General features: G+C 43.6%; 1 protein-coding gene across 1 annotated transcript in view; it reads left to right on the top strand.

The window, feature by feature from the left end:
• The window catches only part of LOC115133629 (neurexin-2-like), a 566,883-nt gene extending 551,218 nt beyond the window's left edge, over positions 1-15,665 (top strand). The window contains exons 14-16 of the mRNA XM_065021929.1: positions 1,845-1,923; positions 3,110-3,112; positions 12,929-15,665. Of these exons, the coding sequence (XP_064878001.1) occupies positions 1,845-1,923; positions 3,110-3,112; positions 12,929-13,233 (387 nt within the window). The 3' untranslated portion in view covers positions 13,234-15,665. The remainder of the gene's footprint in view (positions 1-1,844; positions 1,924-3,109; positions 3,113-12,928) is intronic.
• Positions 15,666-16,998: the final 1,333 nt, after the last annotated feature.

Genomic DNA, 16,998 nt, shown 5'->3' with positions numbered 1-16,998 from the left:
CCCAGATCAGCGTCTAGGAGCAACTTTACCCTACACTGAGTACCACCAGCCATTACACTACCATGGTACATGTATATTCCAGTACTACATGTAGAAATCCTGATTCAACTCATCGAAAGCTTGATGATTAGTTACTAGTTGAATTCATTTGTTTATTTTATTTAACCTTTATTTAACTAGGCAAGTCAGTTAAGAACAAATTCTTATTGACAATGACGGCCTACACTGGCCAAAACCTAACCCGGACGACACTGGGACCAATTGTGCAACACCTTATGGGACTCCAAACCATGGCCGGTTGTGATACAGCCTGGAATCAAACCAGGGTCTGTAGTGACGCCTCTAGCACCAAGATGCAGTGCCTTAGACCGCTGCACCCTCGGGAGCCCTAATTAATGAGGTGTGCTGGTACTGGAATAGACTAAATAAATGGAACTGGCCCGTGAAGAGATTTGGTTAACACTGATCTGGATGAATGAAAAGTATTGCAGCAAGACGTCAACAGTGCAGCTTGCGCAGGTCGTCCAGGTGTCCAGATGAAGGAAGTGAATGTCTGCATTCCTAACTCCAGGGGGAGGCATTGAGACAACTCCTTGATAACATACATACAGCGTCTAATAAGGGACAGGGGAAGTGGGATACCTAGTCAGTTGTCCAACTGAATACATTCAACTGAAATGTGTCTTCCGCATTTAAACCAAACCCTCTGAATCAGGAAGGTGCGGGGGGCTGCCTTGATCGACATCCACGTCTTCAGTGCCCGGAATAATGTGCTAGACTCAGTGGCAAGTGTTACCGAGTGGACTATCCTAAATAAATAAATACCAATTCTATTGTAGTGCCGATATTTTCAGATATGAATAGGTTTTTTTCAAGCTGCATTCCTAAAATGTAACGTAACAAGGGTTCAAACACCACCTGATCCTTCATATCTGTATTCATCTGCTGTTTCCCCCTCTCATTAACCACGTTCTATATCCAGACAGAGAAAATACTCATCAAATATACATTTAAAGACCAATACTTTGAAAGCACAACGTTAGAAATCCATTCTAGGCTACAACATCATTAGATATTTGTTATCAAAGGGAGCGCTGCCCATTTAGGAGATGGTAAATGAAATGGAAGAGTGTGTCTGGTGCAGATTTTTTTTTAGTCCAGGTGGACGTGGACACACACACACACACACACACACACACACACACACACACACACACACACACACACACACACACACACACACACACACACACACACACACACACACACACACACACACACACACACACACACACACACACACACACCATTTGATGAATAAGTAAATCCATCCTGGCTATGGATACGTAAAGGAGAACTCTGTGTACAGACACAGTGAACAAATCACTGTGCTCAAATCAATTGTGCTGCTCATGATAAAGAACCCTCATCCCTCCCCCCTGTATTCCTTCAGGCTTGAGCTTGTCTTGAATATTAACTTGAGCCTGGGGGTTGAGGAGAATAGATAAGGTATTCTGCCAGGCAGTACAGGGGTGTGAGAGCACATGAGCGACAGAGTTCTGAATGGGCTTTTTATTATGGCCGCTATTAACCTAACTTCCACTGTGATAATGTAGTGTGCTGTGGCTCTGGGCTTAATGGACGTCAACAATGTATTATCACTGGGTTGTATTATATGGAGTGTGGTGAACTCAAAATGGAGATGTGTAAACTTTGGGCTCTAGTTACATCCTACAACCAGAGTTGATCCTAGTCAGGTCCCACTGTTTTCCCCAGAAATAGAACCCCCTCTCACACCCTCTCCCTCCCCTCTCTCTCTTTCTCTCCCTCCCTCTCTGTTACAGAACACGGATGACATATTGGTAGCGTCTGCTGAGTGTCCCAGCGATGACGAGGACTTGGAGGAGTGTGAGCCTGGAAATGGTGAGTCCACTCTGGGGGTTCTGTGTCCACTACAGGGGGTCCATCCAGCTAGCTCCCCTAACCCACTTTTTTCTACTACTGTGACCCCATGACCTCTCATATGCAGCTCTGATTGGCCAGATGTGCACCCACCCTGGTTTCTCATTGGCTAAGATCTCAAAGTGGTGCAGTGACAGCTCCAAAGTCACCCGAGCCATCTGCAAAGTAACCTAGCTTCCTAATTGGGTAGCTGCAGGTGTTAGACGAGCTGCACCAATCAGTCTCTCCGATCGAATTGGGGCCGGACAGGTTCAACATTGAACTGCTCTCGACCGTCCGCCTCACAGTGGCGGCTGAGTGGACTCGGAGCTGAGCAATGTCGACGTGAACAGAAAGGTCAAACGAACTTCTGTCATGGGATGGACGGGGGTGTGAAAAGGGCAGGATGTTGATAGATTTTACCGTGATTTCAGGACACTGGCTGGCTGCCTGTGCGCTGGCCGGTTGCCTGGGAACTGCCAAGAACTCTTACATGCATCATAATGCTAAGACTGCCAGAGCTAGGTTCCACTGGGCATGTTTGTGTTCTCCAGTGAAGACTCAAATCAAATGCTTTCCCTACAGCAACCTAGGAGGTCTAGAAATAACCTTTATGAAATATTTAGTTAATGTTCCATTTTTTTAAAAATCTTGTTTTCATTTGATGTGGAATAGAACTCAGCAAAGATTACATTACGTTTGTCAATTTTTATTAAATCGATGTTAAGGTGTTGTTAAAAACCACATGAAAATCGTATTACACCTTAATTAAGTGGGTGGAGATTATGGGAATCACTGTGCTTACTAGGTAACAGTGATCTACACTAAGCCGAAATATTCCACACTAGATCAATTCTCTGCGTGGTTTAACTGTAGGTGGTGGAAGCCGAAATAGAGGTGTTATCAGAATGAGAAACAATAGTTTTTCAGTAGCTGTCCAGAAGACAGAGCGGTACCACACAGCTCCTGATAGACACTAGGCTGTCTCTCACACTATTGTCGGGGAAAGTTTCTACTCAGTCTGGCCTTCCCTGAGAGACAGAACATCACACACACACACACACATTTATCCTCCACACACACATTATGTTCTGTAAACCTTTCCATTTTAGTCATTTAGCAGATGCTCTTATCCAGAGCGACTTACAGTGAGTGCATCTTGAGATAGCTAGTTGAGACAACCACATATCACAGTCGTGGTAGAGGGGGGTGGCAACAGCCTGAATCCCTCATTGAAATCAAAACCCCTGTGAGAGACCTAGCATTATCTGATGTGTGCCAATGACTGGGGAGATCTACCTCTCAAATGAGCCAATGACTAGGGAGATCTACCTCTCATATGAGCCAATGACTGGGGAGATCTACCTCTCATATGAACCAGCTGCAGGGGCATTGTAACTCTCTGAAGGCTTTTCAGTGGAGTCCAAAGGGAAAGAAACACACACCCACACACATATATATATATATATATATATATATATATATATATATATATATCAAAACACACATACAAAGTTAAATAAGGGGAACAGGCAACAGAGAGGGAGAGAGTGAGACCGATCATGAAAGAATGAAGCGGCCACAGAAAGACAGTGAGAGAGAGCGAGAGAGAGGGGTGGAAAGCCACATCTTGGAGGAGTGATTGGCGTTGAGATGTGCGTCACGTCTCCTTGCTCTCCGACGAGAGAGGGAGCGACAGAGAAAGAGAGAAAGAGATGTTGTATCCCTCCCTGCGTAACGTCTGAGTTTTCTATCTGCCCTGCCTGCCTCTCCCACCGGGCTAATTAATATTTGGCCTCGTTAGACTTGCTGTAATTACATCATCCAACCGAGCCTGGATTTGGTTTCGTTCACTTTTAATGAGCCCCAGACAGAATAGGAAGAATACATAGCAGGGCTCTCTTTAACAAAGCCCTGCTATCTACACCACAGCATTAGCTTTGGAGGACTCACACACATAGTCACACAAAGAGATACAGATAGTTCCAGTCTTCTCTCTTTATTTTACTAGGCAAATCAGTTAAGAACAAATTCTTATTTACAATGACAGCCTACAAACAGTGGGTTAACTGCCTTGTTCAGGGACAGATTGACAGATTCAATCTAGCAACCTTTCGGTTACTGGCCCAATGCTCTAACCACTAGGCTACCTGCCGCCCTTTAGCCTGCTAACAATCTATCTACCCCTCTCTCTCTCTCGCTCTCTCTCTCTCTCTCTCTCTCTCTCTCTCTCTCTCTCTCTCTCTCTCTCTCTCTCTCTCTCTCTCTCTCTCTCTCTCTCTCTCTCTCTCTCTCTCTCTCTCTCTCTCTCTCTCTCTCTCTCTCTCTCTCCCACATGTACACTACAGTAATGTCTGATGAGAGGGCAGGTGACAGTGCTGTCACAGAGCTCCACGTCAGCGAGATGGAAGGTTCACTTCCCTTTAAAGGTGCACTATGCAGAAATCGCAGCGCAATTTCCCGGTTGCAAAAATTTGAATAGTTCACCTAATTTCAGTTTATGTGACAAGCAAGCAAGTATAGTGTAGATAATCATTGTATCATCTAAGCAGATGTGAAATATGTTTTCCATAACCAAAAATATTGTATTTCCATCTGTTTGAAGCTGGTGTACAAAACCGAAAGTATATTAAAACTTATAAAGCACATAGCACATAGCATAGAAATACTGCACATAGAACAGACATACCGCTTCTTAGACTTGCTTTCAATGAGAATGGCAGATCTATAACACACATTTCTATGTGAATTTGGTCAGGTTCCCAAAATGTTATATACTGCAGCTTTAAAGAACAAATGATGGGGCAGAAATAACTTTGGTCAAACTGATCCATTGAGAACAGTGGGTATCTGTATGGTGATGTTGATATATACTGAGTGTACACATAGACTGACCAGGTGAATCCAGTTGAAAGCTATGATCTCTTATTGATGTCTCCTGTTAAATCCACTTCAGTCAGTGTAGATGATGGGGAGGAGACAGGTTAAAGAAGGAGTTTTAAGCCTCGAGACAATTGAGACATGGATTGTGTATGTTTGCCATTCATAGGGTGAATGGACAAGACAAAAGAGATCATTGAAAAGTTACCTCATTAATTATAATCAAATATTTCATTTCTTCTTGCACATGTATTATACAGTGTCTGAATTCAGATTTTCAGAGGAATGTACACACTAATGCTGGTTGATACTACATATATATTTCCATGTGTCAATAGACTATATTTGAGGCATTTTCTGTGCATCAATACATCGTATATTGTCTGTCTTATGAGGTAGATCAAATCCAATATGCTCACTGAGGCAGAATATCAACTAGCTTCAACTCAACTCTCCAAAGGAGAAACAACACTGTAGCCATATCAACATCTAAATGAATTCATGTTCCAGAAATCTCATAAAAACTGTGAAAAGGTGTAAACAAATGTTGTTTGGCAGATTAGTGTCACTTTTTCTTACTCCCTCAGTCCTTAATGAGCTTGTGGGATTAAATACCGTTGTGGATTTTAAGCTAAAATACAAAAATATTTCAGTAAATATTAGTAAGAAGTGAGAAGACTGACAGTGATGGAGAGAGAGCGAGAGGGGACAAAGAAGACAAGATGGAGAGAAAAGAGGGAGATAGAAAAATCAAAGAGGAAAATAGGTTGATATTTCATACGTTGACTCATCCCAGGATCAAACAGAGGTAAATAGGTTGATATTTCATACGTTGACTCGTCCCAGGATCAAACAGAGGTAAATAGGTTGATATTTCATACGTTGACAGTCCCAGGATCAAACAGAGGTAAATAGGTTGATATTTCATCGTTGACTCGTCCCAGGATCAAACAGAGGTAAATAGGTTGATATTTCATACGTTGACTCGTCCCAGGATCAAACAGAGGTAAATAGGTTGATATTTCATACGTTGACTCGTCCCAGGATCAAACAGAGGTAAATAGGTTGATATTTCATACGTTGACTCATCCCAGGATCAAACAGAGGTAAATAGGTTGATATTTCATACGTTGACTCATCCCAGGATCAAACAGAGGTAAATAGGTTGATATTTCATCGTTGACTCATCCCAGGATCAAACAGAGGTAAATAGGTTGATATTTCCCAGGATACGTTGACTCATCCCAGGATCAAACAGAGGTAAATAGGTTGATATTCCCAGGATCAAACAGAGGTAAATAGGTTTACGTTGACTCATCCCAGGATCAAACAGAGGTAAATAGGTTGATATTTCATACGTTGACTCGTCCCAGGATCAAACAGAGGTAAATAGGTTGATATTTCATACGTTGACTCGTCCCAGGATCAAACAGAGGTAAATAGGTTGATATTTCATACGTTTCAAACAGAGGTAAATAGGTTGATATTTCATCGTTGACTCATCCCAGGATCAAACAGAGGTAAATAGGTTGATATTTCATACGTTGACTCGTCCCAGGATCAAACAGAGGTAAATAGGTTGATACGTTGACTCGTCCCAGGATCAAACAGAGGTAAATAGGTTGATATTTCATCGTCCCAGGATCAAACAGAGGTAAATAGGTTGATATTTCATACGTTGACTCATCCCAGGATCAAACAGAGGTAAATAGGTTGATATTTCATACGTTGACTCATCCCAGGAGCAAACAGAGGTAAATAGGTTGATATTTCCTACGTTGACTCGTCCCAGGATCAAACAGAGGTAAATAGGTTGATATTTCATACGTTGACTCGTCCCAGGATCAAACAGAGGTAAATAGGTTGATATTTCATACGTTGACTCGTCCCAGGATCAAACAGAGGTAAATAGGTTGATATTTCATACGTTGACTCGTCCCAGGATCAAACAGAGGTAAATAGGTTGATATTTCATACGTTGACTCATCCCAGGATCAAACAGAGGTAAATAGGTTGATATTTCATACGTTGACTCATCCCAGGATCAAACAGAGGTAAATAGGTTGATATTTCATCAAACAGACGTTGATATTTCTCGTCCCAGGATCAAACAGAGGTAAATAGGTTGATATTTCATACGTTGACTCGTCCCAGGATCAAACAGAGGTAAATAGGTTGATATTTCATACGTTGACTCAGCCCGGGATCAAACAGAGTTTGTTAGGGCCTCGGGACTCTCTCATTTGCATCACGCTGAGGTAGAAACACTAGGCTGCCGACCAAGCCAAAACCAGGGAGAATTCATGGCACCCATCCAGAAGTGCCGTGCAGAAAGCATTGTGGAAAGGAGCAATCCGTAATCAATCAGACGGGGTGAACGTAGTTTCATCAATCAACGTCAGAATACATGACCCTCCCTCAGGACGTAGGACGGCATGCGTGGACTGTGTGTTAAAGGATTCACTGTCTATGTGAAAGGAAACGGTGTGCTTTTCGCTATTGAACGCAAACTAGGTCCAGACAAAGAACTTCTGAACTAAATCAAGGATGTAGTCTTCATGAAATGGATTATTACCCAGTATAGCAGACCATTGCAGAGATGGAGAATGCATTAGGTTAGACAGAGACTAGACAATACCGATTTCTAATCTCGATTCCATCCACAACGTAGTAGAAGCTATTTCTATGCAACGTACAAACTCTGAACAGTCAGTCGTTCGACCGTTAAAATTTCAAGTGGCTCAGGACGAGCCAACGTGATAGGCAGAATAACTAAGTCCCCGTGTCTGTTCAGGACGAGCCAACGTGATAGGCAGAATAACTAAGTCCCAGTGTTTGTTCAGAATAAGCCAACGTGATAGGGAGAATAACTAAGTCCCAGTGTTTGTTCAGGACGAGCCAACGTGATAGGCAGAATAACTAAGTCCCCGTGTTTGTTCAGAATAAGCCAACGTGATAGGCAGAATAACTAAGTCCCAGTGTTTGTTCAGGACGAGCCAACGTGATAGGCAGAATAACTAAGTCCCAGTGTTTGTTCAGGACGAGCCAACGTGATTGGCAGAATAACTAAGTCCCAGTGTTTGTTCAGGACGAGCCAACGTGATAGGCAGAATAACTAAGTCCCAGTGTTTGTTCAGAATAAGCCAACGTGAATGGCAGAATAACTAAGTCCCAGTGTTTGTTCAGAATAAGCCAACGTGAATGGCAGAATAACTAAGTCCCAGTGTTTGTTCAGGACGAGCCAACGTGATTGGCAGAATAACTAAGTCCCAGTGTTTACATCAGTATCCATCTTTAACGATCTGCTTGCTTATTAGGGAAAATACACACCCCTTTTGAGTTTTGGTTTGGTCTTTAAAAAGGTGAGTATTCCTCTAGTGCTGCGGAGAGGGTGACCCACACAGGCAAGTGACCACAGCAGGCTAGCCTAACTAGTGGAAAAGCTCAGACTCTCTCAACAGGTCAAATCATTTCACAACGGAGTGAGTAAAGTGGATTTTCAATTTTCCAAACGAAGGGCAGTGTTATGGGTTCTCTATGGGTTCTCTATGGGTTCTCTATGGGTTCTTGGCAGTTCTCATTGTGACGATGACCAAAGCATTTGAAGCCTGTTTGAACAAGTCCATTCACACCAGCTGATTCATCATACGGCCAATGGCGTGGCTGTGTGGCCAACCTATGGGTGCGAACTGACCAATCAGAAGCTGCATATGCCGTTACAGGGCACAGTCATGGGAAGGGGAAGTATATCAGGTGTTGACAGGACTGTGTCCAGACAAAGAAACACTCAGTGAAGAGATGAGCGAGTCAGGTGCAGCTGTACACGTAGACGTCTGTGTTTGAGGGTTGAGAACCCATTATCTTCTCCATCCTGTGGTTAACAGTAACTTCTCCTATCATGGCACCAATGACAAAGCTTATGGCACTCACGCTAAAGCTGTGAATTCTGTGGCCAGTAGAGAGTGGTGGTATCGTTTGCAGGGGTGGTCCTCTAAAAATGCTTTTGCAAACTCGTTTATGATAATTAGGCCCGAAGGCCTGCAACATATTTGAGAAGAATGTGAACAGTAATAAATGACTGTACTTTCGAAGGAAGTCTTGGATTCACATTAGAAGCAGGTGTACAAAGACTCTTGAACAATTCCTTTAACCAAGTGTCACTTTTCCCCAGCTATATTCATTCTGTAGACACAATGAGCAGCTCCAGCAGATGCACAGCTGCTTTAGGTTTTCTCACAACACTCTTTCAGTGTCAGACACCTATAACTGGGCCACGCAGTAGGGGAACGCAGTGAGGGACAGTCGGCCTACAGAGACGCAGGGGGACAGCGAGGCATCGCGTTGGCACCATTTCTGTCAGACAGACAGATGGCGAGGTAAAGATACACAACCAAAAGTATGTGGACAAACATCTCATTCCAAAATCCTGGGTATTAATATGGAGTTGGTCCCCCCTTTGCTACTACAAGAGGCTCCACTCTTCTGGGAAGGCTCTCCACTAGATGTCGGAACATTGCTGCAGGGACTTGCTTCCATTCAGACACAAGAGCATTAGTGAGGTCGGGCAATGATGTTGGGCAATTAGGCCTGGCTTGCAGTCGGCGTTCCAATTCATCCCAAAGGTGTTTGATGGGGTTGAGGTCAGGGCTCTGTGCAGGCCAGTCAAGTTCTTCCACACCGATCTCGACAAACCATTTCTGTATGGACCTCGCTTTGTGCACGAGAGCATTGTCATGCTGAAACAGGAAAGGGCCTTCCCCAAACTGTTGCCACAAAGCTGGAAGCACAGAATGGTCTATAATGTCATTGAATACTGAAGCGTTAAGAATTCCCTTCACTGGAACTAAGGGGCCAAGCCGTAACCATGAAAAACAGCCCCAGACCATTATTCCTCCTCCACCAAACTTTACATTTGGCAATATGCGTTTGGGCAGGTAGCGTTTCCCTGGCATCCGCCAAACCCAGATTCGTCCATCGGACTGCCTAGTGGTGAAGCGTGATTCATTACACCAGAGAAAGCGTTTCCACTGCCCCAGAGTCCAATGGCGGCAAGCTTTGCACCACTCCAGCCAACGGTTGTCATTGCGCTTGTGTGTAGCTGCTCGGCCAAACCCATTTCATTTTGGAACTCAGTATTGAGTGTTGCAACCGAGGACAATTTTTACTCACTACGCGCTTCAGCACTCGGCTGTCCCGTTCTGTGAGCTTGTGTGGCCTACCACTTCGTGCCTGAGCTGTTGTTGCTCCTAGACGCTTCACAATAACAGCGGTTACAGTTGACCGGGGCAGCTCTAGCAGGGCAGAAATTTGGCGAACTGACTTGTTGAAAATGTGGCATCCTATGATGGTGTCATGTTGAAAATCACTGAGCTCTTCAGTAAGGGCATTCTATTGCCAATGTTTGTCTATGGAGATTGCATCGCTGTGTGCTCTATTTTATACACCTGTCAACAACGGGTATGGCTGAAATAGCCGAATCCACTCATTTAAAGGGTGCCCACATACTTTTGTATATGTAGTGAATCTGCACCTCCATCTTATCTAGACACTCAGAGAAGAAGCTAACTATCTCTGGAGTCCAGAAGAAGGGAAAGTAGGAAATGTTTGAAAGATAACTCAGAATCTGACAAGTTTACAGAATATGTATGACAAGTCATCTTATAATCTATAGTGCTAACTTATTTGGGCTAATGGTTCATTCATTTTCTCTGTGAATTTTTCTCTTTTCCTCAAATATGCCACCACTTTCTTCAAAGGTGTATCTTAACCTTCAGACACAGAGATACACACATAAAAGTAGGCACCTTTATGTTGCCAGGGTAACACAGCGGCCATTTTGGCTGTGCGGTAGGAGTTGTAGGAGTTGGGAATGGGCTGGATCCTATAAGGTTGAATACTGACTAACTTTTCTCTTTCTCAGCATTCATGTTTTTACTCCCTTTCAAGGCCTGTTTTAGTGCGCTGTGTATCGTTGTTGATCATCTTTTGCCAGGTTTTGTGTAAAGGTTGCTCTATAACCCTTCTCAAAGTCCCTTGTCCTACTAATTGTGGGGTTGTCAGGAAAAAATGTGGCTTGTGGGGGCTTGAGCGCTGGTGTGATATGTTGGCCTGGGGGTGACAAATACACCCCAAAATACCCTCGGTACACATTTCTAAGTTCCTCCCTCCACACTCACTCGCTTTATTCGATCCCTATTCTGTTTAGATACATTCATTTACCTCATCAACACAAGAAAGGCCCAGCGTTACGACTATGCATGATTCATGTTATGGACATTTCTGTGGCTCACATTATTAATGTCCATAAAGAGAAATGTCATAACCTTTCAAATTGCCCCGTAACATTTTTGCTAATTGTCTCTGGGATTGTGACCCTAACACGATTACGGGATGCGGCAGAGGGTAGCAAATTGTTTTTCGAAGAAGGAATGTAACTTGTTATTTATGTTGTGCTATGTACTGCTAACACTTTCCTATGATGTTATTGGCACTCCTGTGTTTGACTCAATGACTTTTGTCCTGACTTAACTTCAAAGCAATGTACTGATGTGTAACACCCTAAAAATGTTTTATTAACTGTGGGTGTGATTATATTACAAAGGACAAAAAAGCAGTCTGCAATTTGTTTACATTCAATTCCCCTCTAAGACTGAATATGAAGGCATAGAGATCTGGGTAAGACAGAAAGATCTGACAAATTGTTAACTGTGTCAAGTGAATAGGATTTCTTCATGTCCCATGTTTTAGCATATCTAGTGGGAGGATATGGGTGTTGGGACCACATCTGTAGACTGTGTTTCAGGGTAGAAACTAGGGGGAATCAGTTTCCCCCAGCTGGTCTTCAGGGTTTGAATACAGATCACCATGCCCCCAGGCGGAATGGGATTTGAACCATTCTTCATGAAAACTGAAAAACACAATGAATTATTCAGATAATTATTTTATTTTTCACACAAAAAATAAAATAAAATAAAAAAGAAATGGGGGGAAAGTTGTTTATCACTATCCGAGAACAATCTTACACAGCTTTCTTTTTGTAATTTTTTTTTCATGCAAAAATCATGCGGCCAATTTGTTGATGTAAGTGACCTGAACTCCGTGGTTTGCTATCTTATTTAACCCAAAGAAAAACTGAAAGCTAGCGTAGAAATAGAACAGCATAGACAGGCAGATAGAGAAGGATAACTTGTATCTAGTAGATGTTGATATGTTGTTTAGTCTTTTAAACATGTACATTAACATATATGTGTAGTCATGTCCAGTCTAGCGTCAGGGAGATATCAGGAATAGCAGAATATTTATTATTATCTTATACAATGTATTGTACATCTGTTTAGTCAACTTAACTCTTTAAATAGAAGACTAGAGACTAACTAAACTAGCTTTAGAACTAACCTCATGTTAGGTTTTAGTGATGTTCTAATAATGGTGTTGGTGTTTTCATTTGAACTGTTGTTGCTTTTCTATTTTGGTCCTGAGGAGGTGCCCTCAGTTTCTCACTAACGCCGTCTTCCCTCCGTTGTCTCTTTCTTGTCCTAGGAGGTGAATTAGTGTTGCCCATTATAACTGTGGACTCCCTAGACCCCCCCTACGCCACCCGCTACCCCGTAATCCCCCGCCCCCCACCTACCGCCCCTTCCTCGAAACCACCAAAGAATCCCTCCCCTTGCCCAACGGCCGCCCCCTGCCCACTGGATCAGGAGGACTGCGAGGAGGCGGGACCCATCGAGGTGTCCGCCTACGGCTCGGGCGAGATGACCGAGTCGGACGATGAGGACTATTACAAAAACTCCCCCTCGTCACCGATAGGACGGTCCTCCCCCTCCCCCCAACGAGGGCAGCGTCCAGAACCCCCACGACCGCCACTTCTCCAACCGGCCCCCAACTCCCACCGCCCCCTTGTTGTCCACCCCCACGGCCAACCCTGACCAGCTAGGCCCCAGGCTCAACAAGCCAGGCGGCAGCAGCAGCAACATTCCTGCCGGCAAGATGAACACCCGGGATCAGGTGCTGCTGCCGCCCACCCACCCCTCCTCCGACCCTGACCGCCACCGCCATGCCCCAGGCCTAACCTACCCTCCCAATTTCCCCCATGTGCCCACCCCAGACCCCACATCCCCGGAGAGAGGAGGGCCTCCCGGCGCGGTAGAGGTGATCAGGGAGTCCACCAGCACCACGGGCATGGTGGTGGGCATCGTGGCGGCCGCCGCCCTCTGCATCCTCATCCTGCTCTACGCCATGTACAAGTACCGTAACCGGGACGAGGGCTCCTACCAGGTGGACCAGAGCCGTAACTACATCAGTAACTCAGCCACGCAGAGCAACGGCACGCTGGTGAAGGAGAAGCAGCCAGGCACAGCCAAGACAACCATCAAGAACAAGAAGAACAAAGACAAGGAGTACTATGTCTGAGACCGGCCTAGCCAGAGACAGAGGACGAAAGGAGACGCACAGAGAGAGGGAGGGACGGAGAGGAGGAGAGAGGGAAGAGTTGAAGGTATAGGTAGGAGAGAGGCACTAGATGAACTGACAACTGTAGAGTAATGAGTCAAATCTTTGTTGGCAGAGTTTTATTTAGTTTAGTATAGAGGTAACCTTACTGACAAAATTACCTCCTAGCTTTCCTTCTCAACCCATTCTAAAGCAGAGAGATAGAAGATGAGATTGGCAAAGAAACATATTTCATTAGATCTACACATACTCATTTTTTAACCACAGTTATTACAAAAAACGTGTGGTATTTTTCTCCATTACAGTAATATTCTTTTCTCACATGGCCATATAACCTTTTTTTTAAACACAGAGAGACAAAGTCCTGGCTACAACAAATGGCTGCCAAACCTCGCTCAATGCAACATCATTTTGTGCCAATCGCCAGACCCAGAGCTCATGCTACAATGGAGCCAGCTAATCCAGCAGCGTTTGAAAGGGTATTGTATTGTATATAGCCTACAATCAGAGTTAAGCATGGGGCTACAGAGAGACACAGAGAAGGAAGACCCACCATCAGTGTTAGAGCAGAAGCCTATTGTTTGCTATCAGATGCTATGTAGCGGGTCTAAACAGTCAACAAGCTAACGGATTCAATCGTAAATATCTAAATAGATGGGTTTGTATTGGAAGTTGAAACCCCACTGCTAGCCAAGTATGATAACACAAAATGACTGCCAATATACAGAAACTAGGTGTCAAGTCTGCCTTCTTCCCTCCTCCAAGTATTGAAACATCACCTCGCTCCTCTCGTAAAGTCTCTCTCGTTCTCTCCCCCTCCCCTTCTCTTTCACTCGTGCGCTCTCTTTCTCTCAATGTCTGTGGTTCCCGAGGAGCTGATGAGACATTATTCTGCTGTGTTTCAAGCATGTAGTATTCATTTACAAAAAAGAGATGACTATTTCTGTGGAGAAAAAAAAATGATGATGCTGATTGATAACGTTTAACTAGCGTGTGAGAACAACAAAAGCTCCAACCAACCAACGGATGCTACTTATTACGTTTTAGCTGCAAAACCAACTTCTGAGGCCAAAACCCTGGGTCGTCTTTCAGTTTTCCAACAGATAGGCTATCCGTCATGTGTTTTCTTCTGGGCTCCACGCAGCATTTCCCCCTACTGAGCCCACTAATGCGGAGGAACCAGCTCACGTCGTTACTATCAAACACAGACCAGAAACCAACCTCCAGCAGACAAACTGACTTTGTTCTAAATAAATATATATATATGTATAGAAGTTTCAGAGAAAAAAAAACTATGGACCTAACTGAGAGCATAAGAGGAGAAATTCACCCGAATGCGTGTGTATCAGTGGACTGGGTGATAAATAACAAATTTGATGGACTATTGATACTTTGACGTGAGACCGATTTCCCCCCCCCCGTCCCCCCCGTCCCCCCACACACCCACCAATCATACATACTATGACCAACTTTCAACGACAGTGGGAAACGCAGGTTTCTTTCCCTCAAAAAATGCGAGACATTTGATGGAAATTGTGAATTAATTTGCTGGAGTCCCACTTTCGCCCCCTAGTGTTGGGGGGAAAGCGTACGTTACCTTGGATCTGCGTTCTTGCCTCTCATTGGTCAAGACTGATAACAGCCAATGAGGGCAAGTCTAGTGAAAAACATTCAATGAAAAAAAGAATTACAGAACAAGGCAAACAGCAGTTCCCTTGCAGATGGACAAGAACTCTAGTATTCCAATTTTCTCAACTATTAAAAAAGAAAACTGTACCATGAAAAGAAAAGAAAAACCTCCAAAAAAAGTTTGTGCAATGTCTAAATATTTGAATCTCTCATCCCATTACTAAGAAAATATGTGTTTTCCCTTCCTGTTTAGAGAAAAAAGTATGACAAAGATAATTGATTCTGGGAAATTGGAAATTGATATATAATTGGTAATTGAGCAAATGTGATTTGGGTTACAAACATAAAACCATGTTTTCTCCTTGTCAGTACGGAGAAAAGATACTTTCCTCTCCATCCCTCCTGCTGCCACCTCACTCCGTTCTTTTCCTAAATCAATCCCCCCATCCTTCATCCCCCTTTACTCACAATGGCAGAGTGTATGTAACCATTCATTAACTGAAGACCGAACAGGGTCTTATCTATTTTCTATTGTTTTATATCTATCTCTGTAACTGCTAGAGTCAAAACGGCTGCCAAGTCTGGAGACTGGCTCCATCCCATCCTTCTTCCTCATCCAGTTTGTCCGGTTTATGTTCCTCTCCATCCTCCTCCTCCCAGTATCTACCTGTTCTTTCTAAATGTTATTGTAAAGTGTTCCAGTGAGATGACTCTAAATATGTGTACATTAACAGAGGGGAATACACTTGGTTATATACTTCTTATATCTCTTGTTGCGTGGTCTGTTGGTCTCGATCAGTCACATATATTCCAGATGTTGTTTTTCACATCGAGGAGTACTACTTTAACACGTGCTTAACACTAAGTAGCTCCTTCTTTAACACGTACTTGACACTAAGTAGATTCTACTTTAACACGTGCTTAACACTAAGTTTCTCCTACTTTAACACATACTTAACACTAAGTATATTCTACTTTAACACGTACTTAACACTAAGTAGATACTACTTTAACACATACTTAACACTACGTATCTGCTACTTTAACACGTACTTAACACTAAGTATCCTCTACTTTAACACGTACTTAACACTAAGTCACTTCTACTTTAACACATACTTAACACTAAGTATCTCCTACTTTAACATGTACTTAACACAAGGAACTCCTACTTTAACAGGTACTTAACACAAGGAACTCCTACTTTAACACGTGCTTAACACTAAGTATATCCTACTTCCACTTACAGAAGGGGACTAATGAGGCTGGATATTTAAGGTATTATTCCACTATAATGTTAGTCCAGTGCACCTGTCAGGAGTCGTTAATACACATGCACAGACATCACAACAGACATTACAACATAACAATCCTGTCTGCCTTCCAGGGTTGACTAGGTGACGAGTGGAAGAGGAGATAAGAGTTGTTTCCTTACCTACACACATAGGTCATACTGTATTTACCAGTATTTACCTGTATTTACCAATACTGTACACTCACCGGACAGTTTATTAGGTACCCCATTCGAGAAAATGGATCGTTCCTACAGACAGTGAGTCACGTGGCCTTGGATTGCTATATAAAGCAGGCGGACAGGCATTCTGTTACTAAGTGAGTTTTGGGCTTGGTATGATCGTCTGTGCCAGGCACGCCGGATCCCGTATCGGGGCTTTTGATGCAGAACAGTGTCGTCATGTGGAGGAAAATAGCTTGTTGATGAGAGTGGGTTTTAAAAAAAATGTAACTAGGCAAGTCAGTTACCAGGGAACAGTGGGTTAACTACCTTGTTCAGGGGCAGAACAACAGATTTTTACCTTGTCAGCACAGGGATTCGATCCAGCAACCTTTTGGTTACTGGCCCAACGCTCTAACCACTATGTTACCTGCTGCTCCAGGTTGAAGGAGGATGGCAAAACTGGTGGTGTACCGCCATCCAATCTCCAGCAATTGCGCGATGCCATCACATCAGCATGGACAAACATCACTGTGGAATGTTTTTGACTTGTAGAATCCATGCCTCAAAGATATTAGGCTGTTCTGAAGGGACAGGGGTTCCGACCTGGTACTAGATGGATGTACCTAATAAACTGAGTGTAT

This window comes from Oncorhynchus nerka, linkage group LG8, assembly GCF_034236695.1.
Source record: "Oncorhynchus nerka isolate Pitt River linkage group LG8, Oner_Uvic_2.0, whole genome shotgun sequence".
In the NCBI taxonomy this organism is placed as follows: Eukaryota; Metazoa; Chordata; class Actinopteri; order Salmoniformes; family Salmonidae; genus Oncorhynchus; species Oncorhynchus nerka.
The sequence above is the reverse complement of the archived record's forward strand: the minus strand, read 5'-3'. Positions and strand labels throughout refer to the sequence as shown.